The sequence below is a fragment of the Nomascus leucogenys genome, chromosome 13, assembly GCF_006542625.1.
Source record: "Nomascus leucogenys isolate Asia chromosome 13, Asia_NLE_v1, whole genome shotgun sequence".
Taxonomy (NCBI): domain Eukaryota; kingdom Metazoa; phylum Chordata; class Mammalia; order Primates; family Hylobatidae; genus Nomascus; species Nomascus leucogenys.
Window position 1 is genome coordinate 39,407,266 of NC_044393.1, and position 26,787 is coordinate 39,434,052.

The following is a 26,787-nucleotide window of genomic DNA, read 5'->3' on the forward strand; positions in this document are numbered from 1 at the left end:
CCCTATCTAAAGCAAACCCCTCACCACACATACAAATCAAATCAAAATGGATTACAGGTAAATCTAAGACCCGAAACTATAAAACTACTAGAAGAAAACATTGGGGAAATACTCCAGGACATTGGTGTGGACAAAGATTTCTTGAGTAAGACTGCAAAAGCACAAGCACCCAAAGCAAAAGTGGACAAATGAGACCACATCAAATAAAAATCTTCTGCACAGCAAAGGAAACAATCAACAAAGTGAAGTGACAATCCACAGAATGGGAGAAAAAATGTGCAAACTATCCATCTGAAAAGAAATTAATTGCCAGAATATATATAAGGAGCTAAAACAACTCAATAGGAAAAAGACAATCTGATAATTTAAATGGGCAAAAGATCTGAATAGACATCTCTCAAAATAAGACATATGAACAGCCAACAAGTGTATGAAAAAATGCTCAATGTCACTAATCATCAGAGAAATGTAAATCAAAACCGCAATGAGATATCATGTCGCCCCAGTCAAGATGGCTTTTATTCAAGAGACAGGCAATAGTGAATACTGGTGAGGATGTGGATACACCCTCATACACTGTTGTTAGGAATGTAAATTAGTACAACCACTATGGAGAGCAGTATGGAGGTTCCTCGAAAGAATTAATAAATATATATATGATCCCGCAATCCCACTGCTGAGTATATATCCAAAAGAAAGGAAATCAATATTTTGAGGATGTATCTGCACTCTCATGTTTACTACAGCACTATTCAAAATAGTAAAGATATAGAATCAAAGTGTCTATCAACAGATGAATGGATAAGGAAAGTGTGGTATATAAACACAATGGGATATTAGCCAGTCATTAAAAGAATGAAATTCTGTCATTTTCAATAGCATGTATGAAAATGTAGGACATTATGTTAAGTGAAATGAGGCACAGCATGACAAATATCACATGTGCTCACTCATTTGTGGGGCTAAAAACGTGAACTCATGGAGATGGAGAATAGAATGAGATGGTTAACAGAGGCTGGGAAGGATAGTGGGTAGAGGGGATAAAGAGGGACTTGTTAATGGGTACAAAAATACAGTTAGATAGAATGAATAAGATCTAGTAGTTGGTGGCACTATACAGTGACTATAGTTAAGAACAAGTTTACTATATATTTAAAAATAAAAGAGAGAACTGGAAAGTTCCTAAAACAAAGAAATGCTAAATGCTTGAGGGGATGGATACCCCAATCACCCTCATTTGACCATTAAACACTGTATGCCTGTATCAAAACATAACATGTACCCTATAAATATGTACAACTAATATTTATCCAGAATAATTAAAAATTTAAAAATCAAAAGAGAAAAAGCAAACAGCAAGTATACCTAGTAAAGGCCTGAAATATAAAGTCTATGTGGTTTGGCAAGCGACAAAAGATATCAGCATATTATACACCCTACATAATCAAAGAATTCTGGCATTGATGCATAATTAGATAAATGGGGGAACAATTAGAAATTGAAATGCAAATGTAATTGAGTATACTGAATTATGTAGCTGAAACCTTAAATTATTTGGTAAAGACTATATTTTTAATAAATTTAATGGGAAATTAATAAAATATCGGAAAATTTTAAAAATAAGCGTATATTCACAGTGTGTACCTGGAGAAAAATTAAACCATTGAGAGATCTAAATGCGAATGATAAAACCACAAAACCCGTAGGAAAATCAGAGATCAAAAGTACTACATAGCAAAAAAAAAAGAAACAAAAGAAAAAAAAAGACATAACCATAATCAAAAGACAGTGGGAAAATTATTTACCTATATCATAGAAATGGGAAAATATTCTTAATGTATGTATAGGGCTACATAAATAAAAGAAATCACCGGATCTGAAAGGATCCCTCCGCGTCCAAAAGACCATGGGCTCGCACCACCTGTCAGAGAGGAGTCCTTCCGAGGAGTCCTTCCAAGGATTCCGGGTCGCGCAGTGCCCGGTGACGGCTATGCCCAACATTCTGGGGCGTGTACCTGGACGACTTCCGAGGACTCTGGGGAGTGTAGTCCACCGAGGGGATGCGACACGGAGGGTCGTATAGCCCCGGGCCGCGCCGAGGATGCTGGGTAGCTTAGTCCCGGCCGCGCTGAGGATTCTGGGTAGTGTAGTCCCGGGCGGCGCCGAGCGTTCCAGATCCCTGGGCGTCAGCGAGCCGTGAGGTGCGTGGTACACCGTCGGTGACCTCACCGCCTCGGTTCGCCCTCAGCCGCCCTGGTGAGCCGCGCTCCTGCGGGTCCCTCTCTCCAGCGCGCCCTTCCCGCGCAGGAAGAAGGGCCGGGAAGGCCTGGGACACGAGGGCGCTGCTGGGGCCGTAGCGCGCACTCCCTCCGGCCCGGCGTCTCCGCGTTCTGGGGAGGGGCGGAGACCCAGGCCGCGCCTTGGAGTGGGCGGTGGGGCTGCGGCTTGCCGAGCGCCCCGGGTCTGGGCAGCCACTGAGTCTCTGTCCCCGGTTGCGTGTAGTGGCGACTCGGGCGGTGAACCGCCTAGATTTCACAGGGGCGCCGAGCAACCCAGGTCCCCGTGTGCCAGGGTCGCCGCTCCTCGGGTGGGGACGGGCCAGCGGCCTAGCGAGCTGCCACGGGGGTCTTTTGGCCGGAGGTGGAGGGGGAGTCGGCCACAGCCAGGGTCCACTGGTGGGGTGGGGGTTACAGCCCTGAGACTGATGGGCTAGGTCCGACTCGGGTTCCCTCCGACTCTGATGCTCCAGACTTTGTTGTGGGAGGCGGGGCCGGGGAGGACTTCGCCCGCGTGTTTTGGGGAAGGGCCGCTGCTTTGAGTTGGGGGCGCCCCGCCTTGGGACGATCTTCCGCGGATAGGAGTGTAGGCCGGGACCGAATGTCCTCACACGGGCACGTCTAGACGTGTGGGGGAGGGGGGCTCTGCGTGGGGCAGCGTCCGCGGGAGGTGAGGTGGCTGTGGGGACCCAGGTGGCCTTTTCCCTGGGACCTTGCTAATGACGGTAAAATCCGGGTTCTGCCAAAATATATTTAAAAAGGTTTATTCCTAGTCAGTATGAGTGACTGTGGCCCAGGTTATTCAGTCTCAAGAGGTCCTGAGAAAGTGCCCGAGGCGGTCGGGCTTGCAGGTTAATTTTATACAATTCAGGGAGACAGGAATTTCAGGTAAAATAATAAATCAGGCTGAACACTGTGGCTCATGCCTGTAATCCCAGCACTTTGGGAGGCCAGGAGTTCCAGAGCAGCCTGGGCAGCACAGCAAGACCCTGTCTCTACATGAAATTAGAAAAATAAAAAATTAGCAGGGCCTGGTGTCCCATGCATGTGGTCTCAGCTACTTGGGAGACCCAATCAGTTGAGTCCGGGAGGTGGAGGCTGTAACGAGCTATGTTGGCTGCACTGCACGCTAGCCCGGGCAACACAGCGAGATCCTGCCTCCAAAAAGAAAATCATAAATCAACAAGAGAAAGATATACACGGGTTCCTCCCAAAAAGCCGGTATATCTCCAAACGGGTTTATACCTCTTGGGGACACTTAGGGATTCTTTAGTGGACAGTTGGTTGAGAGACTTAAGCTATTGCCTAAAGACTGGAATCAGAAGCATGCCAGAGTTAAGGGGATTGGCGTAGATCAAAGTTCTTATTATGTAGGTGCAGCCTCTTAGTGGCAGCTCTCAGAATAGATGGTAAATGTCTATTTTCAGTTTTTTGGGTTTTTTTGTTTTTGTTTTTTAGAAAGAGTCTTGCTTTGTCGCCCAGGCTAGAGTGCAGTGGCATGATCTCAGCTCACTGCAACCTCCACCTCCCAGATTTGAGCAGTTCTCCTGCCTCAGCCTCCTGAGTAGCTGGGACTACAGGCGCCCGCCACCATGCCTGGCTAATTTTTGTATTTTTAGTAGAGATGGGGTTTCACCATGTTGCTCAGGCTGGTCTTGACCTCCTGACCTCAGGTGATCCACCCGCCTCGGCCTCCCAAAGTGCTGGGATTACAGGTGTGAGCCACCGTGTGTCAGGCTGGCTGTCTCTTCCAGACCTAGGAAAGGCTTAGAACGAAGGAGGTCTGGCTATGTTAATGGAGATTCGCTGCAGATGCAAATTTTCCCACTCATGACAGCTTTGCGGGGCTATCCATTTCAATCTGTTGCCCCTGTGGCAGCCACTTCAAAACATGTCAAAGAAGTATATTTTGTAATTTCCTTCAGCATCTGCTGTCATGTGATGCTGTACCAGAGTCAGGTTGGAAAGTGAGCCTCATTATATAAGAGTAATAAAACTCGTCTGATGAGATTTTATGGTTTCTCAGGCAGGACTCCCCAAGCCTCATAGATAGGCATTTGGGCAAGGGAAAAAAGGTGAATTTAGTCCTCACCAGGTTGGCAGGGCTTCCTCGGTTATTGGAGTGGGAGTAACAGCAACCATTAGGCCCAGCAGTTTTTTTTAAATGCCTCTGGGGCTGTGCAGTGACTATCCAAATAACTGATTTAATCATTTCATTATGGAAAAATTGTCAGCAGAACCCCAAAGTAGAGAGACCCATCAGTCAAGATATACCTCATGACCTTGCAAGCTAATCTAGCTTAACCGAGATCCCCTCCTAACCTATGCAGATTCATTGAGAAATGTCATAGCCATGCCTAACTGGTTAAGACATAGCCCTTTACCGTGAGAGTTGAAACCCAAGCTCTAGCACTTTCTTGGCTGTGTTGCTTTGAGAAAGGTATTTAAATGTTTTGTGCCTGTTTCCTCATCTGAAATTGGTGGGTAATAGTCACTTCATAGGACAGTTGTGAAGATAGAATGCAGAAAAATTTGTGCCATGCCTGGAACCATCCCTGGCATATATTAAATTCTCAATAAGTGTTAAATTATAATGAATATCAACACTTCCTTATTCTGGAAGCACCGACTGGATAAGCTGTGTTTAGGGTTAGCATCATGTCAGGACAGGCTCTGTTGTGATGCCCACACTCAGGATCTGTTCCCAGGAACCTGCGTACAGTTGTTTTCTTCTCTGGAAGACTTTGGGTCCTTTTTTTTAACAAGAAGAGGCTCTATCCTGGGACTGGGAATTTCCAAGGCCACCTTTGAGGATCACAGAGCCAATTTTAGAGCTATTTTAGTCCCCAGCTCCTCTTCCTGCACTCCCACGTTACCCATGAGAGGACTGTCTGCAGGGTGAGGGAGGACAGCCCAACCCCAGGTGGGGACTTCTTATGTATTGCCTTCCTGCAGTGCCTTCTCTGCCCTAAACCATGGTGGGTTTCCTTTGCTAATGTCTGACATCTTGTGCCCTACACTGTCCCGTCTGAGGCTCAGAACCTCTCAGCCAGTTCTCATGGGGAACGTTCCCCAGATCTGATGCCCTCATTCAGGACACGTCCATCATTGTCCCTACCTTTCTTCTCTCAGTGCTTTATTCAGGCTGCTGCATTCGTGGTGCAGACCAGGTCTTGTAAAAAATTATTCAGTCAGCATGTGCTGAGCCATTGTCCTGTCTCAGGGACAGGGCTTTATAGTCATTGCCATATTCATCTCTTCAACCAATGTGGAAGTTAGGAATTGGAATCCCCATTTCACAGACTAAGAAGTGGTGTGTTAATCAGTTGAAATAATTTTTACAGCTGGGCGTGGGGGCTCACACCTGTAATCCCAGCACTTTGGGAGGCCAAGGCGGGCAGATTACCTGAGGTCAGGTAATCTGAGACCAGCCTGGCCAACATGGTGAAACCTCATCTCTACTAAAAATACAGAAATTAGCCAGGCATGGTGGCTCACGCCTGTAATCCCAACTACTCTGGAGCCTGAAGTAAGAGAATCACTTGAATCCAGGAGATGGAGGTTGCAGTGAGCAGAGAACATGCCACTGCACTACAGCCTGGGGGACAGTGAGACTCTGTCTCAAAAAATAATAATTTTTACTTTATGTAACATATCTGGGATCAAGTGGACTGGGTTCAAGTTACTTTATGTAACATATCTGGGATCAAGTGGAGCCAGCTGGGATTTTGGGGGTTTCTGTTAAGAATTAGCTTTATTGAGGTATAATTGAGACAATAAAATTCTCTCTCATTTTAAGTTCTAGTTGATAAGTTTTGAGAACTGTATATAGTGAAGTCTTGATCATCAAATCAACATATGAACATTTTTCATCTCCCAAAAATGTAGGAGCTGTTTTTTTATCTTAGGAGAATTTTAGTGAAATGTACGTGGAGGAGCTAAATGTTTCAAGTTTGCCTCATATTCATATCTAATTTATTGGTAACTAAACCACTTTCTTCTGGCTCTCAGTTTCTGTTCCTACAGGATATTAACTCCCACAGATGTCAACAGATGGCAGGAGTGAGACCAAACAGTTTGCAGTGTTCTCCACTCACACCCTGGAAATGAAAGTTTTCTCTATTTTTCCTCTCCAAATTATCTCGGAAGGGATATTCAATTTTTTTCAAATTTACAATGAAAAATATTGAAGTAGGAACTAAAGTAGAGAGAATATATAACAGATCTCTCTGTTCCCTTGCACCTTGACACTTTGCTCTTATTTCATCCAACCCCCTCCCCACCCCATGCTTTCTGTTTTCAGGCTAGAGCATCTTGAAGCCAATCCAAGACACCATTTTATCTGTAAATTTACTGCAGCTACTTCTCTGAGGACTATTTTTGTTGTTATTGTTTTGCCTTTTAACATAACTAGAGTACCAGAATCATACTCAACAAAATTAGCAATGTATTAATTTCACCCATTACCCAGTTTATGCAGAAATTTTCCAGGTCTCAAAAATTTCTCCTTACAATTCAGATTTCACACTCAGGTTCATTAAGATGGGAAGCATGAGAGAAGAAATATCTAGAAACCAGCTCAGTAGTGCCCCTTGTCTGTTTTACTTCTCTCTTTGTGATCTAGGTAAAGGAAGTTTCCCTACCTTGGCAAACTTCCCATCTGCTTGCTTAGGTGCTGAGGCTTGTTCATTCTTTCCCTGCCATAGCTTTTTCCTGCCCTTCCTTCTTCTGCCTGCCAGGCTTATCTCCTAATTCTCCTTCTGCCCATGAGGATAAATAATGATCACACCACTTACCTAATTGCCTGGCCCTAGTTCTGGTCCCAACTATAATCAGAAATGTGGATTCTGGAATGGCAGTGAGGAGCAATGTGGACTGTATCTCCAGCAAAACACCATAACTGGTAATTTATAAAACCAAAAACAACCATTTAAACTACACAGAATTTGTCTTAAGACTACTCAGGAATTTAGAGAAACATTTATTCAGAAAAATCAACTGAGCCCTGAGAACAGTGAGAGTCTGTAACATTTGACACACAGACTGCTACCCTCCCCACCCCCATTTTGGTCCACTTTGAGAGAAACTCCACTGTGGGCTGTGAAAATGACAAGATGGAACCCTGTCCCTCTCCAGTTCTCAGTCTATGGTGACAGCTTTTCCCTGAGAGAGGCACGATGCCACTATTCTTAACTTTTCTCCCCCTGCCAGTCCTGTGTTCCTGAAGCTGGTTTCACGTAAGTGTAGTTGAGAAGTGTGTTTGGGTGTGGACCTCCTTGAATTTATTCTTGGAGTTTGTTGAGTGTGCTGGCCTTGTAGATTCATGTCTGTCTTCAAATTTTGAAGTTTTGGCCATTATTTCTTCAGTAATCTATCAGCATCTTCTCCTAGACACCCATATATATGTCCAGTTAATGGCGCCTTATAACTCTTTTGGCTCTGTTCTTTTTTCTTCCTGCTTCTCTGTCTCTGAAATTTCAAATTCTTCTCTTTATGTTTACTGATTATTTCTTCTGCCTGCTCATCTGCTGTTAAACCCCTCTACTGAATTTTTCAATTACTGTGTTTTCGGGTCCAGAATTTTTGTTTGCTTCCTTTTTGTAATCTCTGTTGATATTTCGTTCGTATATATTTTCCTGATTTCCTTTTCTCTACCCGTGTTTACATGAGTTTTTGAAAATATTTTAGACAGTCTAAAATCTGTCTAGTTTGCCTGAAGCTTAGTTTCTCCAGGGAAGGTTTCCGTCACTTTATTTTCTTCCACTTATTGGGCCATGTTTTCTGAGTTTTTGTTGTTGTTGTTAGAAATTAGGCATTGTGGAAAAAACAACCTCCTTTTCCGGTTTTTGCAGACTGACTCTTTTCCAGGAAGGATTTTTGCTATTATCTTGGCATTCGTTCTAAGCTTTGGGATCAATCTGAGGAGAAGGTTTAAGATTTTCTCAGGCCTTTTTGGAGCATGGATCATACCTTTGCTTGTGGCTTTTTCCATTTTCTCATAGGCAACTGCTTTTAAATATTTATTTGTCCCAAGAGTCTCTCCTCTGGGCCTCTGATGGTCTGTTGTATGTCTCCACCCATAATATCTTGCCCAGGCATCTGCTCTTCAGTCTGTCTGCATCTTTACCAAGCATGATCCAGTGCTTTTCCTCCCTAAGGTGTGAGATCCTCAAAACAGAGAGAACAGTCCCTCAGGCAGCCTCCAACAGCTTCGAACCTTGTAAGAAAGGTCTACTGTGCTTTCTCAGGTTTGAGGGAAAGAAGTGGAAACTGGGATGCTGCTTTAGAGGTTCTGTTGTATTGTGCACCTGTAATTTTTTGCCCCAGGGATCTATAGGCAAGTTCACCGTGAGACTTTTCCATTAGGCAGCACTTGGACAGGATAGAACATTGGGAATAAGGTGTATTGGGCTGCAAATATGACTGTCTCCTGTTTTGTTTTTGTTGTTGTTGTTGTTTTGTTTTCTTGAGACTGTGTCTTGCTCTGTTGCCCAAGCTGGAGTGGAGTGGCATGATCAAGGCTCATTGCAGCCTCAACCTCTTGGGCTCAAGCCAGAAGTAGTTAGGACTACAGGCACGTGCCACCACATCCAGCTTTTACATTTTTTGTAGAGATGAGCCTTTGCCATGTTGCCCAAGCTGGTCCCGAACTCCTGGGATCAAGCGATCCACACGCATCAGCCTCCCAAAGTGCTGGGATTACAGGAATAAGCCACTGTGCCCAGCCAACTGCCTTCTGTTTTTAATGTGGCTTTTTCTTGATTGAGCAGTTTCTTGAATGCTGGGGACTTTTGAGTATTTTCAAATGAAGTTAGCTCCTATAAGATTATTTTAGCCAATTTTTTGGTAAGCATAGAATTAGCAATATGATTAATGCTTTTTCTGTAAACTACTGTTATGAAAAATCTGAAATGGGTAGCAAAATTGGGAGATGGTAATATGAATCCCCATGTTGCCTTCATCCAGATTTGATCATTTTAAAACCATGGATAGTTTTGTTAGATTTATCCCTTCCCCCTGTTTATGTGCCAAAGTATTTTAAACAAATCCAGATGTCTTATTTTGCCCATATATACTTGATCTCTGAGAGGATTTTTAATCAATGTTGAGGTGTAACTTGCATACCATAAGAAGCACTGCTTTTAACTGTATAGTGAGTTTTGACTCATTAAAGTATACACAGGTCACTTATCACCTCAATCAAGATATAGAACATTTCAACAGAGTTCTCAAGTGCCCTTACATGTAATCATTCCAGAGGAAAATAGTCAAGAATTCTCACCAAAATATGGACAAGTAGTATCCAGCAATACATGAAAAGGATGATATATTCTAGCCAAATAGAGTTTGTTCCCAAAAAAAAACGAGGATAGGGCAAACATACAGTAAGCTACCTGTGGAGATATTTAACTTTTTTTTTTTTTTTTTTTTTCTGATGCGGAGTCTCGCTCTGTCGCCCAGGCTGGAGTGCAGTGGCATGATCTCCGCTCACTGCAAGCTCCGCCTCCCGCATTCACACCATTCTCCTGCCTCAGACTCCTGAGTAGCTGGGACTACAGGCGCCGCCACCACTCCCGGCTATTTTTTGTATTTTTTTGTATTTTCAGTAGAGACGGGGTTTCACGGTGTTAGCCAGGATGGTCTCAATCCTCCTGACCATGAGGAGGAGGCCCGCCTCGGCCTCCCAAAGTGCTAGGATTACAGGCGTGAGCCACCGCGCCGGGCGGAGATACTTAACCTTACTTAACTTTCTTTCTGTAGTTCTCCGCTTAGGAACAAAAGGAAAGGCAGCTTCATGGATGAATGGGCTTTCAGCTTAATATTTTTCTTTTGGCAGAGTGGTTTGGGTTCCGACGTTTTTATTTTCCTTTCACTGCTTTCAGGGAGCAAAAGAGAAAAACCTACATGACTATCTTAATGCAGAAAAATACTTGATAACATTTCACACCTATTCAGGGTAAACATTCTCAGCAAATGAGGAATAGAAAGAATTTCCCTTAATGAAACAAAGGTGATGTGTGACAGCCTGGCTGTCAGTGTGTTCACACTAAGATCAGGAACAAGCATTAATGTTGATTCTTATCACTCTTAATTTAGCATTACCCTAGAATATCTAGCTAACCTATTAAGGTATTAAAAAGGAATAAAAGGCATAAACGTTGAAACAGAAAAAATTTTTATTCACAGAAGATGTGAGTATGTACATGGAAGAATCTGTAGTTAAACAACTAGATACTAGTAACACACAGTTTAGGAACTTCAGAAAATAAGGTCAGTATTTTTAAAAAGCACTTGTATTTCTGTAACCTAGCAGCAAACAGTTAAAAAATGAAATACATATTTATACTACCATCAAAAACAAAATATTTAAACTTCTAAGAGTAAATGTAGGGGAATATCTGTTTGACTTTGGAATAGGTAAAGATAGCACAGATGGGACGTGAAAGGTGTAAACTATGTAAGTATTTAGAAAGAAATAAAAATGTTTTAAATCCCCTTTCAACTGCCCTCAGAAGAAGAAATTTCACTGTTTTTCTTCTCCAACTACATGTAAACCAAAAAGTATCAGAGTCAAGTACCAATTTAGATGTTTATTTTGCCATAGTTGAGGACATGCCACAGAGAGAGGTCAGTGGCTTTCCCCAAAGATGAGTTTGAGAGCTTCATTGTTTAAAAAGGAAAAGTAGGCTGGAGGGGAAAGGGGAAAGGTGTGGTAATCCACCTGTGACAAGAGAAAAGGAGCAGGCAGGAGAATAGTTATGCATTCATCTCACACTCAGTAAATCAGCACTTTACATAAGATAAGGTGTGCATAGAGTAGCTACTATGGAGATATTTAACGTTTTATCTGTAGCTATCTCCTTAGGAACAAAAGGAAAGGCAGCTTCTTGCATGACTCAGCTTTCAGCTTAATGTTTTCCTTTTGGCAGAGTGAACTGGGATCCCTAGTTTTATTTTCCTTTCATAACACCATAGTATTTGTTCACTTCTGTCTCAAAGTTGCTGGCTAGTGGATGTATGTTGTGTTCATCATAATCACCACATGATAGCATCTTTGTTCCTTCACATTTCCTTCTTTTCACCCCTATGTCTGTGTTTTTACTTTTACTTTTTTTTTAATCAAAACATTCACTTAAAAGTATAGTGAATACTCTAATGAAATCATTATACCCACCACCTTAATTTACAGTTCTTTTCCTGTATTTCTACTGGAATTTTTTTCAAAAAATTCAGAGAAAATAACATATTGAACCCAGTACACATTATTCAGTTCTAAAAATTATGAAGTGTGGCCAGTAATGCTCAATTGACTTTTGAGGGTGAGAAGGGGTGGTTAAGCACATCCAGACATCATTTTCACTCATGAATGTTCCAAAAGTTTGTATACAAGGAAGGGCTCATGTTTTTAAAACCCAAAATTTTTTATAACAACAAAATTAATGTTTGATAATCTAATATCCAATTAGTGTTCGGATTTCACTAGCTGTTAAAACTCCTCACATATTCTTTGTTGCAATCAGATCCAAATTGCATTGGATCACTCATTGCCTTAGATTGACCATGTGTCTGAGGACTTTTATTCCTGACAGCTCACACTCCCCATGCTATTAATTTGTTAAAGGCTTTGGTGTTGTACAGTACTGAATAACTGCCAATGCCATCTGCCTGTGGCCTTCTCAAGTTTGTCTGCCCCTGTGGTTATCCTGACTTCAAACCCGGGGAGACAGAGGCTAGAAGAGGCAGACAGCTTTTGTGTGTTCTCCTGTCCAGTGCAAAGAACACCTGGAACTCTGAGCCCTAATCTTAAACGCAGGACCTCATCTGCAGGTGTTCCTCATCCTTTTAGCCCCTCAGTGATATAAGCAACAAACCTCACCCAGCTCCTGGGGCTCAGGGTCTTCACTCCCCGATGAGCTTGTCCTGGATTTGCAGGGAGCCTGGCTCCCTAGACCTTTTGGCCAGACCCCCACAGGGGAATTGTGCAGGTATGCCCTCCCTAGATCCCCAGTTGTGTCACACATGGGGAGGGCAGCTGCACCCAGCCACCCTCTGACTTCTCTCCTCCCACAGATCGGCCATCTGCAAGCTTCCCTTCTCCATGGAGAGCAGGAAGACAGTCATGGGACCCCAGGGAGCCAGGAGACAGGTGAGACTTCCCAGAACTGTCCTTGCTGTCACAGGATGGACCCATCTCCTTCACTGGCCCTAGCAGTCACATTGTTAGCACAGGACCAAGGCCAGCACCGCTCCTGGGGAGTGATCTGTCTTTCCTGGCATCCTCCAGCAGGTGACTGGCTTGTGGGTGTCACTCATCAAGTAGTGATCTGTGTACAGGTGGCAGAACCTGGAATCTTCCAACTGCCCGAGTGCAACACTGTCCCTGGTGAGCATGCCTGGGTTTTGTGTTACAGGCTTTCTTGGCATTTGGGGATGTCACTGTGGATTTCACCCAGAAGGAATGGAGGCTACTGAGCCCTGCTCAGAGGGCCCTGTACAGGGAGGTGACACTGGAGAACTACAGCCACCTGGTCTCACTAGGTAAGCGTGGCTTCCCTCGAGCCTAACATTTGGCCTGCAGTGCCTCTGATGTTGCCATAGGGTTAGGTTCAGAGACAAGAATGTTGTTTTCTCTATTCCCCTGAGGAAGGTCTGGCTTTGATAAAGTTTCATACTGACTGCCACTGGGCACCTGCAGGCCTCTTTCACCACACTGGGGCTCCCCCTGGGGATTTGTACTCTGATCATGGTAGACAGGGTCCTCCTGAGCCTTCCCCTCTGATTCTCCCTCCCTTCCTGCCCTGAGTGGCTCCAGCAAATGGCCCGTGGAGCCTACAATCAGGAGTCACCTCATGGTTTTTTTCCCTGTGAGCAGGAATTCTCCATTCTAAACCAGAACTCATCAGGCGGCTAGAGCAAGGGGAAGCGCCCTGGGGAGAAGAGAGAAGACGCCGGCCGGGCCCCTGTGCAGGTGAGGGGATAGACAGGGCAGACAGAGCACAAGGCACTCAGCCTTTCAGGAGGGAGGAGGCTTCTCTGAGGCCAGGGGACCTGGAAGCTGTTCTGGCCTCCTTGGCTGCTCTTCAGACCACCTGGCCCTGCCTTCTTCCAGTCCTTGCTGAGTGAGCGGTTCTCCTGAGGTCCCTAGACTCCTTCTCCCAGGAAGCCTCCCTTCCCCCTACTTGCTAGGCTTCTTTCTCCCACTCAGTCTCCTCATTTGTGACTTTCCTCGTGACTGCCCGACTGCAAGCCTAAGTCTATCGCCCCTTCCTGATACTGTCCGGGTATTCCTATTTTAGCTTCTTTTTGTTTTCTTTTGTTTTGTTTTTTTAATTATTTATTTTTCTGTGTAAGTAAATATAAATTTTTTGACACAATTTGGATCTCATTCTTCTATATACTGATTTTTTTTTTAATTTAAGTTCTGGGGTACATGTGCACAACGTGCACGTTTGTTACATAGGTATACATGTGCCATGTTGGTTTGCTACACCCATCAACTTGTCATTTACATTAGGTATTTCTCCTAATGCTGTCCCCTCCCCTGCCTCCTATCCCCCAGTGTGTGATGTTCCCCTCCCTATGTCCATGTGTTCTCATGGTTCAACTCCCACTTATGAGTGAGAACATATAGTGTTTGATTTTTCTCTTCTTGTGTTACTCTGCTGAGAATGATGGTTTCCAGTTTCATCCATGTTCCCGCAAAGGACATGAACTCATCCTTTTTTATGGCCACATAGTATTCCATGGTATATATGTGCCACATTTTCTTAATCCAGTCTGTCATTGATGGGCATTTGAGTTGGTCCCAAGACTTTGCTATTGTGAAAAGTGCTGCAATAAACATACATGTGCATGTGTCTTTATAGTAGAATGATTTATAATCCTGTGGGTATATATCCAGTAATTGGATTGCCGGGTCAAATGGTATTTCTAGTTCTAGATTCTTGAGGAATCGCCACACTGTCTTCCACAATGGTTGAACTAGTTTACACTCCCACCAACAGAGTAAAAGTGTTCCTATTTCTCCACATCCTCTCCAGCATCTGTTGTTTTCTGACTTTTTAATGATCGCCATTCTAACTGGCATGAGATGGTATCTCATTGTGGTTTTGATTTGCATTTCTCTAATGACTAGTGATGATGAGCACTTTTTCTAAGTGCTCATCACTTAGATGACATTATGCAGCATAATGTCTTCTTTTGAGAAGTGTCTGTTCATATCCTTTGCCCATTTTTTGATGGGGTTTTTTTCTTGTAAATTTGTTTAAGTTCTATTTTAGCTTCTTAAAACCTCTGTCCGTTATTCTCCTTCTTCAATTCTATAGCTTTTTTTCCTTGTCATTTAATGTTTTAAGCAGTACTACTGTTGCCAGAGGTCACTTCACCTTCTTCCTTCCCCCACTTCCCCCAGATGTACTGCCTGAGTGGGGCTGTGGTCTAGAATTGTGCACCCTCTTAAGTCCCTGTAGTCACTGCAGTGGTTCATCAGGCCTCATGATGATGATGATGATGATGATGATGATGATGATGATGATGATGATGATTCTTACCTCTAGGGTGGACTTGTTCTCTTTTGGAGCAGTTTTAGTTCACAGGCCCTGTGTTCCTCTCTTCTCTTTTCATGCTGTTTTACTGGCTTCCCTCACTCCTCACAGTGGGACCACAGAGTGGTGTTAAGTTTTCTGCTTATGACAATGATAAATTTAGTTTTCTCTATCTTGTTATGTGTCAGTTTCAGGGGTCATCTGTTTCTATTGACCTTTATATGCTATTTGGAGAATGTGTGGACAGATTTAGCCTTATGCAGCTGCAGTTCTCGAGTACTTGGAAGTCTCTTTTATGTCTTGTTTAAGAAACCCCTCCTAGATCAAGTTTATAAAGATACGAAGATTTAAAGATACAAAGTTTTTTTTTTTTTTGTCTTTGAGACAGAGTTTCACTCTTGTAGCCCAGGCTGGAGTGCAATGGCGCGATCTTGGCTCCTTGGAACTTCCACCCCCCAGGTTCAAGCAATTCTGTCTTAGCCTCTTGAGTAGCTGGGACTACATGTCCTCACCACCAGGCATGGCTAATTTTTTTTGTATTTTTAGTAGAGACGGGTTTCACCATGTTGGCCAGGCTGGTTTTGAACTCCTGACCTCAGGTGATCCTCCCACCTCAGCCTCCCAAAGTGCTGGGATTACAGACATAAGCCACCATGCTTGGCCAATATATAAAGATTTTTGTTGTTGTTATTTAACTCTTCCGTGGCTTTATAGTTTTTTGGGGGAGGGCAGTTTGAACTATCTAATACTTGAAAAGATTATTTTTACATCTTCTATATTCATAGTGGATTGTTCCATATCTACTAAGTTTTGTAGGACTTACTTTATATATTTTAGCCTACCATTAAATACATGCAGGGTTAGAATTATTACAATTTTATTGGCTCACAGGGAATCTTGTGTCCTCTGTACTTTCACCGTCATCTCCCATTCCTGGATTATTTTGAAGCAAATCCTGGTCATCATATTTCATCTGTAAAACCTAATAATAGTTACTGTATTATAATCTATTTCGTTTAATATTAATATTAGTTCCTAAGATTTTTTTTGGTGACTGTAACCCTCATTTAACTTTCCTTATTTCATGGCATATATATTTTGAGTTTACATCCTATAATACTTCCTTTCCTCCAGCATTTTTTTATGAAGCAAATGTTGAACAATTATATTTTGGTGGATACTAAAAAGTTGAAAGGCTTATAGAATGAACACCTGTCGATCTGCCACCTACAGTCAGTATTTAGCTTTGTGCTGCATATTCTTTATCGCTTACTTACCCAGCTGTGCATTGCTCTCTCCATCTATAAGTCCATCTTCCTTTTGATGCTCTTTAATATTGTGGACATCATTATCCTTTACGCATAAACACTTCAGCATGCATATCAATAAGTAGTATTATAATGTTTCTTTGTGGTTCTTTTTAGGATTTATATAAGATGCATAAATCTTAAGTGTAACATTCAGTGAGCCTTGACATATGCATAACTTTGTGTAATCTGGACCCTTATGACAACACAAAAGAATTACTCTCACCCCAGAAGTGCTTTTGTGCCTTTTTCCAGTCATTTCCTGCCCCCACGTCCACTAGAGAAAATCACTATTTGGATTTTGTTCAATATGCCTTAATTTCACCTATCTTAGAACTTCATGTAAGTGGAATTACACAGTATACTCTCTGTCAGAAAATTAGCAGGTTGATTTTTTTTTATGGTTATTGTTGACTTTGTCCTATTGTCTGCAAAAAAAGCAGGTTCATACAGACTGTGGAGTTCTTTCCCATTCCTTGCTTCCCACCACCCCATAAAAAATGTGGGGGCATCCACTGAGAAATTTGGAGCTGGCCTGAGTTTTCACGTGCATAAGGTCTCTGCTTTTGGATCGGTGCCACTCCCTCAATTTACATAGGTGGGAAGAGACTCCTTTCTTAGTCATCTTGAGTATCGTAGAAATGACGAAATGTTGTAGACTGGGAGGCTTAAACAGCAGACATTTATTTCTTACAGTTCTAGAATCTGGGAATTCCAAGATGAAGGTGCTGGCACCTTTGCTTCATTGTGAGGGTCCCCATCCTGGCTCACAGGCTGCCACCTTCTTGCTGTGTCCTCTCATGGGCTCACCCCATGATCTCAACTAAACCTGTTTATCACCCAACAACACCACCTCCAAATACCATCACATTGGGGGTTAAGGCATCAACATATGAATTTGGGGGGGATGCTAACGTTCAGTCCATTATCAACTCCCTTCTCTCGCCCCCATATCAATTACTTGCTGATTTGTCTGTCAGTGAATTAAAATAAAAGGCTTCTTGTCTGCCACTGACTTCTGAAAGTGTGAATGTTTAATGTAATGGGAGTATATGTTAGGATTTTATTTAACTCATAAGTGAGGTTACTGGCAGAATGACAAAGCTGGTTCAGTGCAGGTATGAGAAGGTGGGATGTATGTGGGTAGTGCCAAAATAACACCATTGTAAGTTACCCTGTAACTTATACAGAATCAGCAAACTTAACTGTCATTATCTGAGTGATCAGAAAAATTAGAAATTATACAGAGGATGTAGGAAAGCTCATATAATCATATATCTGACAAGTTTTGGAGTATTTTTCCTGAATAATAAGCACATTGACTGTCATCGTACCAGCAGTATTTTCTATCAGTTTTCTATTTCTCTTTTCACTTTAGTTTTTCCTTTCTTAATATGAATATTCATTTTAATGTATTAAAAAAGATAATTCTTTATTATTCTCCATTTATATATAAATATCTCCCCTTTGTAGATGCCTACTATTTTGTATTAGTTTTGGGGGGATTATTTTCTTATTTGTTGATACATAATAATTGTACATTATTTATGGAGTAGATGTGGTCTTTTGATATATGCATACCATATGTAATGATCAAATCAGGATCCATAACCTCAAATATTTATCATTTCTCTGTATACTCAATTTTTTTCTATTTTGAAATATAAATTACAGTTAACTATAGTCACCTTACTGTGCTATCAAACACTTATTTCTTCTATCTAACTATATTTTTGTACCCATAATCAACCACTCTTCATTCTCCCTTCCCTCTCCCTTTCCTAGCCTCTGCTCCCACATATGAGTGACAATATGCAATATTTGGCTTTCTGTGCCTGGCTTATTTCACCTAACATAACAAACTAATGATACTGATTATATCATTAGTTAATGATAGTGATTCTAATGATACTGCTGTGACAGTAGTATTCTTATTCTTCTTTATGGTTGACTAACATTCCATTATATATATGTACTACATTTTCTTTATCCATTCAACCATTGATGGACATTTAGGTTAATTCCATATCTAGACTATTGTGAATAATGTTAACATGGGGGTACAGGTATCCTTTTGCCATACTGATTTCCTTTTCTTTGGATAAATATGAAGTAGTGGGATTGCTGGATTGTATCATAGTTCTATTTGTAGTTTTTTAAGGAACCTCCATACCATTTTCCATAATGGCTGTACTAATTATACACCAAGAATGTATAATTATTGCCTTTTTTCTGCATCTTTGCTATTATTTGTTATTTTTTGTCTTTTTGATAATAGCCATCCTAATTGGGTTAAGAGGATCTCTCAGTGTGATTTGCATTTCCCTGATGATTGGTGATGATGAGCATTTTTTCATATACCTGTTGCCCATTTGTATGTCTTATTTTGAGAAATGTCTATTCAGATCCTTTTCCCACTTTTTAGTTGGATTTTTTGTTGTTGTTGTTTGACTTCTTGTATATTCTGTATATTAGTCCCTTGTAAGATAAATACTTTGCAGATATTTCCTCCCATTCTACATTCTGTATCTTCACTGTTGATACTTTCCTTTGCTGTACAGAAGCTTTTTAGTTTTTAGTTTAATGCAGTCGCCTGTGTGTATTTTTGCTTTTGTTGCTTGTGATTTTGAAGTCTTAGCCATAGAATATGGCTAGTTTAGGCCAGTGTCCTAAAGCACTTCTCCTGTGTTTCTTCAAGTTGTTTTATAATTGTGGAACTCGTGTTTAAGTCTTTAATCTATTTTGAGTTTATTTTTGTATAGTATGAGAAACAAGCATCTAATTTCATTCTTATTCATTTTGGAATTCACTTTTTCTAATACCATTTATTAAAGATTCTGTCCTTACCCTAAGGTATGTTTTTAGTGCCTTTGTCAAAAATCATTTGGCTGTAAATATATGGATTTATTTGTAGATTATCTATCTCTTCTATTGGTCTATATGTATTTCATTTTTGTTTTTGTTTCTATGGACAGGGTCTTGCTCTGTCCACCCAGGCAGGAGTGCAGTGGTGCCATCATAGCTCACTGCAGCCTCTAACTCCTGGGCTTAAGTGATCCTCTTGTCTCAGGTAGCTAGGACTATAGGCATGTGCCACCATGCCCAGCTAATTTTTTTTTCAATCTTCTGTAATGATGGGGTCTCATCGTGTTGCCCAGGCTGGATTCGAACTCCTAGCCTCAAGCAATCCGCCTGCCACAGTCTCTCGAAGCACTGGGATTACAGGTGTGAGCCACTGTGTCTGGCCAGTGTCTATTTTTAGACCAATACCATGCTGTTTTGGTGATACTAGCTTTGTATTATATTTTGAAGTGAGGTAGTATGATGCCTCCCACTTTGTTCTTTATGCTCACTGTTGCCTGTTGGAGGTCTTTTTGGTTCCTTATGAATTCTAGGAGTATTTTGTCTATTTTTATAAAGAATGTCACTGGTATTTTAATAGGTATTTCAGTGAATCTGTAGATTGCTTTGGGCAGTATGGTCATCTCAGCAGTATTATTTTGCTCCATGAACATAAGACGTCTATTCATTTGTTTGTGTCCTCGTCTATTTATTTCATTGTTTTTGTCATAGAGAACATTTAATTTGGGGTTAAGTTTATTCATATACTTTTTTGTACCAATTATAAATGGGATTGCTTTCTTGATTTCTTTTTCAGCTAGTTATTATTGGCATATAGAAACACTACTGATTTTTTTTTTTCTGATTTCATATTGTGCAACTTTATTGACATCATTCATCAGTTCGAAGAGTGTTTAGGTTTTCTATAGGTACGATCATGTCATCTGCAAAAAGAGACAATTTGACTTCAGTTTTCCAGCTTGGATGCCTTTTATTTCCTTTTCTTGCCTTATTTTTTTCTTTTACCATAGTTCTGACTAGGACTCCCAGAACTATGGTAATAAGAGTGGTGAAAGTAGACATTCGAATCTTCTTCCAGTTCTTAGAGGAAAGACTTTTATATTTTCCCCATTCACTAGGATGTTTGCTGTGGGTTTGGAACATATTGTCTATATTATGTTGAGATATGTTTCCTGTACACCTGATCTAAGTTTTTATCATAGGCCGGGTACGGTGGCTTATGCCTTTAATCTCATCACTTTGGGAGGGCAAGATGGGCGATTGCTTGAGCTCAAGAATTTGAGACCAGCCTGGACAACATGGCGAAATCCCATCTCTACAAAAAATACAAAAATTAGCCAGGCAATAGTACCTGTGGCTTGACTACAGGCAGGCACCTGTAGTCCAGCTATTTGGAAAGTTGAGGTGGGAGGATCGTGTAAGCCTGGGAGGTCGAGGCTGCAGTGAGCCATGATCATGCCACTGGGTGACAGAGTGAGACCCTGTCTCAAAAAAATAAAAGTTTTTATCATAATGGGATTTTGAATCATATCAAATCTTTTTCTGTATCTGTTGAGATGATCATATGTCTTTGGTCCTTCACTCTGTTGATGTGATGTATCACAAGTATTGATTTGTGTATGTTGAATCATGATTGCATACCTGGGATAAATCTCATTTGATCATGGTGTATTATCTTTTCTGTGTTGTTGCATTGGGTTTGCTAGTATTTTGTTGAGGATTTTTCCATTTAGCATCATCAGGGATATTGGCCTGTAGTTCTCTGTTTTTGCTGTGTCCTTGTCTGGTTTTGGTATCAGGATAATGCTGGCCTTGTAGAATGAGTTAGGAAGAATTCTTCCCTGCCCCGCTTCAATTTTTTGGAATAGTTTGAGAAGAATTGGTGTTCATTGTTCTTTATGGGTTTACTAGAATTAAGCAGTAAAGCAATCTGGTCCTGGGTTTTTCTTTGATAAAAGACTTTTCGTTACCGATTCAGTCTCATTGTTGGTCTATTCTCCAGGAATATATGCAGAACATGTCCTGTGGCCCAAGAATCTTGGACTTGCACATCAGAGGCAACAGCAACTACAATTTTCTGATCAAAGCTTCCAGAGTGACACAGCTGAAGGTCAAGAGAAAGAAAAAAGCACTAAGCCCATGGCATTTTCCAGCCCACCCCTAAGACATACAGTAAGCTCAAGGAGGAGGAACAGTGTAGTGGAAATAGAGTCTAGTCAAGGCCAGAGGGAAAATCCTACAGAAATAGACAAAGTATTGAAAGGAATGGAAAATTCAAGATGGGGAGCATTCAAGTGTGCAGAGCGTGGGCAAGACTTCAGCCGGAAGACTATAGTAATCATACACAAAAAAGCACATTCCAGGCAGAAACTTTTTACATGCAGGGAGTGTCACCAGGGCTTTAGAGATGAGTCAGCATTGCTCTTGCACCAGAACACACACACAGGCGAGAAGTCCTATGTGTGCAGTGAGTGTGGGCGAGGCTTCAGCCTCAAGGCAAATCTCCTCAGACACCAGAGGACACACTCAGGAGAGAAGCCTTTTCTGTGCAAGGTGTGTGGACGAGGCTATACCAGTAAGTCATACCTCACTGTGCATGAGAGAACACACACAGGAGAGAAGCCTTATGAATGCCAGGAGTGTGGGCGAAGGTTTAACGATAAGTCCTCATACAACAAGCACTTGAAGGCGCATTCAGGGGAGAAGCCTTTTGTGTGCAAGGAGTGTGGGCGAGGCTATACTAATAAGTCATACTTCGTTGTGCACAAGAGAATACACTCAGGAGAGAAGCCTTACAGATGCCAGGAGTGTGGCCGAGGCTTTAGCAATAAGTCACACCTTATCACACACCAGAGGACACACTCAGGGGAGAAGCCCTTTGCGTGCAGGCAGTGTGAGCAAAGTTTTAGCGTGAAAGGAAGTCTCCTCAGACACCAGAGAACACACTCAGGGGAGAAGCCTTTTGTGTGCAAGGATTGTGAGCGAAGCTTTAGCCAAAAGTCAACTCTCGTCTACCACCAGAGAACACACTCAGGGGAGAAACCTTTTGTTTGTAGAGAATGTGGGCAAGGATTTATTCAGAAGTCAACCCTTGTGAAACATCAGATCACACACTCAGAGGAGAAGCCTTTTGTGTGCAAGGACTGTGGACGAGGCTTTATCCAAAAATCAACCTTCACTTTACACCAGAGGACACACTCAGAGGAGAAGCCTTATGGATGTCGGGAGTGTGGGCGAAGGTTTCGGGATAAGTCCTCCTATAACAAGCACCTGAGGGCACACTTGGGTGAGAAACGTTTTTTCTGCAGGGATTGTGGGCGAGGCTTTACCCTGAAGCCAAATCTCACCATACATCAGAGGACACACTCAGGAGAGAAGCCCTTCATGTGCAAGCAGTGTGAGAAAAGTTTTAGTTTGAAGGCAAATCTTCTTAGACATCAGTGGACACACTCAGGGGAAAGGCCATTTAATTGCAAGGATTGCGGGCGAGGCTTCATCCTAAAGTCAACTCTCCTCTTCCACCAGAAGACACACTCGGGGGAGAAGCCTTTCATCTGTAGTGAATGTGGGCAAGGATTTATCTGGAAGTCAAACCTTGTGAAACACCAGCTTGCACATTCTGGCAAGCAGCCTTTTGTATGCAAGGAGTGTGGGCGAGGCTTCAACTGGAAGGGAAATCTCCTCACACACCAGAGGACACACTCAGGGGAGAAGCCCTTCGTGTGTAATGTGTGTGGGCAAGGCTTCAGCTGGAAGAGAAGTCTCACCAGACACCACTGGCGGATACACTCAAAGGAGAAGCCTTTTGTGTGCCAGGAGTGTAAGCGAGGCTATACCAGTAAGTCAGACCTCACTGTGCATGAAAGAATACACACAGGAGAGAGGCCTTATGAATGCCAAGAGTGTGGACGAAAGTTTAGCAATAAGTCATACTACAGTAAGCACTTAAAGAGACACTTACGTGAGAAGCGTTTTTGTACAGGGAGTGTGGGTGAGGCTTCATCTTGAAGTCATATCTCACCAGCCATCAGAGGACACAGGAGAGTAACTTTGCTTTGTTACAAGCTTTAGTTGAGGCTATATAACTTGTTCGTGAAGATATAACAAAGGCAGACAGAATCCAGAGGGCTACAGAGAACCTGAATTCAACCCATGTGTCCCCAAGAGATTCAGAGAAAAGAGGTCAATGTTTAGGGAACAGAGATGCCAGCTGAGGGGAGGGCATTACCTGGGCTATTGGGGAAATGTGGTCTCTTTCCTACTGAGCACATATTCTTGTTGTATTTGTGTGCCAGGCTGTGCTTTCTAAGGACTGCTCTTAGCCAGTGACTGCAGAGCAGGGATAGCAAGGCAGGCCTGTTACTGACACTCTCCCCAACCTCCTTGGACTGCAGGCAATCTAGGACACCTCCACCAAACCTCCTCTTGCACTTTCCTTCCCTCTGGCTGCCTTCCCAGCCTTCCTTGGTTTGGATGTTTTGTCCCCTCCTTAATTTATGTTGAAACTCTACATAAACTGTTTACTGTTGAAACAGTGTAACAGTATTAGGAGGTGGGACCTTTGGGAAGTGATTAAGTCAAGTCACGAAGATAGAGCTTTGTGAATGGGATCAGGTGCCCTTATGAAGAGGCTTGATAGAGGGAGTTTGTCCTGTGGCCCTTCTATTTTCTGCTCTGTGAGGACACAATGCTCCTCGCTTCCAAAAGATGCAGCATGAAGGCATCATCTTGGAAACAGACATGAGCCCTCAACAGACAACTGAACCTACCGATGTTTTGATGTTGAACTTCCCAGCTTCCAGAACTCTGGGAAAATAAAGTCCTCTTTATACACTTCCTAGTCAGTGGTATTTTGTTATAACAGCTCAAATAGACTAAGTAACTGCTCCCCTCATCATTCTCTCACAATCATATCTTGAAATAAAATCTCTGTATATGCAGTCCCATATTGATCTTTGCAGAGAACTCCCTCCAACACAGCTGATACCAAGAACAGTCTGACAAAACAGGTGGTAAGATAGGGATCTGGGGACCACTCACCTGCCTGGCAGGAGTAACGCAGGTTGGCTGGTGGGGCACAGGTAGGTGGTTAGCTGCAAAATATTTCACAGGTGATTTCCTGAGAAAATGCCTCAATGATAGAGAATGTTGCAGCAGGTGTGATGATGCAGGCCTTTGAAAATGTAGGGAAAGTGCCTACAAAGAACAGAGTAGACTGATTATCGCCGATCTGCATTACCTCCTGCAGAAGGACCTTGAGAAACTGAAGACTTCATTCAGCCATTAGCAAACAGTTAATGGTTAAGTAAACCAGGACTCCTTGGTAAGTGCTTACAAGGCCTTTATCTTCTTGGATAGAAGGCGGAATTATTGCCCAAATATGTGGGCTGAAGCCCTTGTAGTTAGAGTGGCAGAGCTCTACAGATGTTGAAATGCTCAGCTAATGCATGTCTATTTTGTAGAGGTCGGACCCTTTGTGAGGAAAATCTGGGATCCTGAAAGATGACACAGGAACATCTCCATGGATGCCCAAGATTGCCTCTGCTATGCTCCCAGCCACAGACCATCTGGGTGTGTAGAGATGGCCCATCCTTCCTTATGAATAGCATTTCCACCATTCATTACCACAGAACCTTCACAATGAAGGCCAGCTTAATGAGCATGTGCCCTACATAGCTGCACACAACCCTTGTCCAGCACAGGGAAGATACATGCAATATGCCTATCCTTTTGTAAATGGTATTTGTGATGCTTGCCCTTCAACTTCATAACTTTCCTCATACTTATTTTGAGTTTCACTGCACATTGTGGGTTCACCAGAATTCTGTGCTCCTCTTCCATATTAAACACATTTACATCTGAGTAATCTGGGACACTGACAGCCCCAAGAGACACCACTGTCCATTTGGACCCAGAATTTGATTTGAACTCAGAAGACAATGTCTTAGCATAAACAGCCAAGGAACCCAGTCAACGCATTTCCTGCTCAAGTTCCTCTTATTAGCCAACCACTTGTGTTGAAGATGATCACACAGAAGGGATTGGAAACATAAGGCAACTCATAGCTACTTTTTCTCTGTTTCTTACTCAACCTGAAGTTAGAGTGCACTGGTAGAATGTGCATATGGAGAAGTGAAGTAAAACAGTTGAATTAAACATTAGACACAGTGGTTCACGTCTATAATCCCAACACTTTCTGATGCCAAGTTGGTTGGATTGCTTGAGCATAGGAATTGAAGACCAGCCTGGCCAGTGTGGCAAAATCCCATCTCTACAAAAAACTAGCCAGGTGTGGTGGCACATGGCTGTAGTCCAAGCTACTTGGGAGGCTGAGATGGGAGGATCACCTGAGCCTGGGAAGTTGAGGCTGCAGTGAGCTGTGATTGCGCCACTGTACTCAAGCCTGGGCAATAGAGCGAGACCTTATCTAAAAAAAACAAAAACAAAAGGCTGAATTAGTTTCTGCAACATTTCTAACGTTCTAAAAAAAACATCCTAATAGGAGCAACAAAGTAGAAATTGTGTCATTTCACTGATTGTGCTGATTTAAATGGGCAATGCACAATATAATGATGAACACGAAAGGTCGACAAATATATATACACACCCACACACACACATAAATATACATTATATATACATAATTTTATTTATATGTGTATAAATATATACTTTTTTTTTCTTTTGAGATGGAGTCACGCTCTGTTGCCCAGGCTGGAGTGCAGTGGCATGATCTCAGGTCACTGCAACATCTGCCTCCTGGATTCAAGCAATTCTCCTGCCGCAGCCTCCCAAGTAGCTGGGATGACAGGCGTGCACCACCATGCCTGGCTAATTTTTGTATTTTTAGTAGAGACAGGGTTTCACCATATTGGCCGGACTGATCTCAAACTCCTGACCTCGTGATCCACCCACCTCAGCCCCCAAAGTGCTGGGATTACAGGCATGAGCCACCGTGTGCGGCCTTATATATATTATTTAAAACACTTAAGCAAGAGAAAAGGACCACAGAAAAAAAGAAACTTTGTTTTTATGGCATGTTTTCCTCTACCTTTTGAACAAAGGTCCCCATATTTTCATTTTGTACTGTACCTACAAATTATGTTCACAAAGGAACAGGTGCTGCTCTCCCAGAAGCTGGTCCAACCTCCTCTCCCAGCCACCAGGCCAGTAATTATGATTATGTCTAAGGATAACCCAGTGCGCAAGTGTTGGTCTCGATAAAGGAGGAAAATGGTACATAGATACCTAAAGAATTGCCAAGAACTACCCAGCATGTATCAGCAGAAAGTTGAGTCCCTAATGTGACACTATTCCTCAAGAAAATAAACTACTTACTTAGGGACAAATTGATTACATCAGCCACCTGCCATTCTCTAAAGTACAGTGGTTCAACCTCACAGGGATAAATACCTGGATTTATTCCAAACATGGATTTGCCTTTCTAGTCCTGTAAGGCTCAGCCAGCACTATTATTCACGCCTGATCCAAAGACATGAAATACCAAGTAATATAACATCCAACCCAGGAGATTCACTTCATAGCAAAAATGCTACCGGAGTGTAAGAGTAGATAACTCTAAATATATATATACCCAACAACAGAGCACTCAGATACATAAAGCAAATATTGTTCACTATAAAAATAAAGATTCCAAGAAAATAACTATTGAGAACTTCACTGTCAGCATTTGATCATCTAAACAGAAAATCAACAAACACTGGATTTAAACTGCACTTTAGACCAAATGGATCTAACAGACATTTTCAGAATCTTTTATCCAACAGCTGTAGAACA

The 26,787-nt window shown here is 42.2% G+C and overlaps 1 protein-coding gene across 6 annotated transcripts; it reads left to right on the forward strand.

Annotated features, from left to right (window-relative positions):
- Nucleotides 1–2,110: 2,110 nt before the first annotated feature.
- ZNF337 (zinc finger protein 337) lies at nt 2,111–23,930 on the forward strand. 6 transcript variants are annotated; one of them, XM_003278507.3, is made up of 5 exons: nt 2,111–2,256; nt 12,348–12,423; nt 12,689–12,815; nt 13,150–13,245; nt 20,993–23,930. In XM_003278507.3, exons 2-5 carry the CDS (start codon nt 12,376–12,378, stop codon nt 22,996–22,998), a joined length of 2,277 nt encoding a protein of 758 aa, XP_003278555.1. In that variant the 5' UTR covers nt 2,111–2,256; nt 12,348–12,375; the 3' UTR covers nt 22,999–23,930. The 6 variants fall into 6 exon arrangements, with proteins under 6 accessions (XP_003278555.1, XP_012367497.1, XP_012367495.1 ...); XM_030826095.1 differs by having other exon boundaries at nt 2,165–2,201; XM_030826093.1 differs by lacking the exon at nt 2,111–2,256 and adding an exon at nt 5,891–7,513.
- Nucleotides 23,931–26,787: the final 2,857 nt, after the last annotated feature.

Bases quoted from the DNA above. Each gene is read 5' to 3' on its own strand.
- ZNF337 (XM_003278507.3), top strand. From the start codon at position 12,376: ATGGAGAGCAGGAAGACAGTCATGGGACCCCAGGGAGCCAGGAGACAG. The intron at 12,424-12,688 runs GTGAGACTTCCC...TTTGTGTTACAG, and splicing joins CCCAGGGAGCCAGGAGACAG to GCTTTCTTGGCATTTGGGGA. The intron at 13,246-20,992 runs GTGAGGGGATAG...TCTATTCTCCAG, and splicing joins CCGGCCGGGCCCCTGTGCAG to GAATATATGCAGAACATGTC.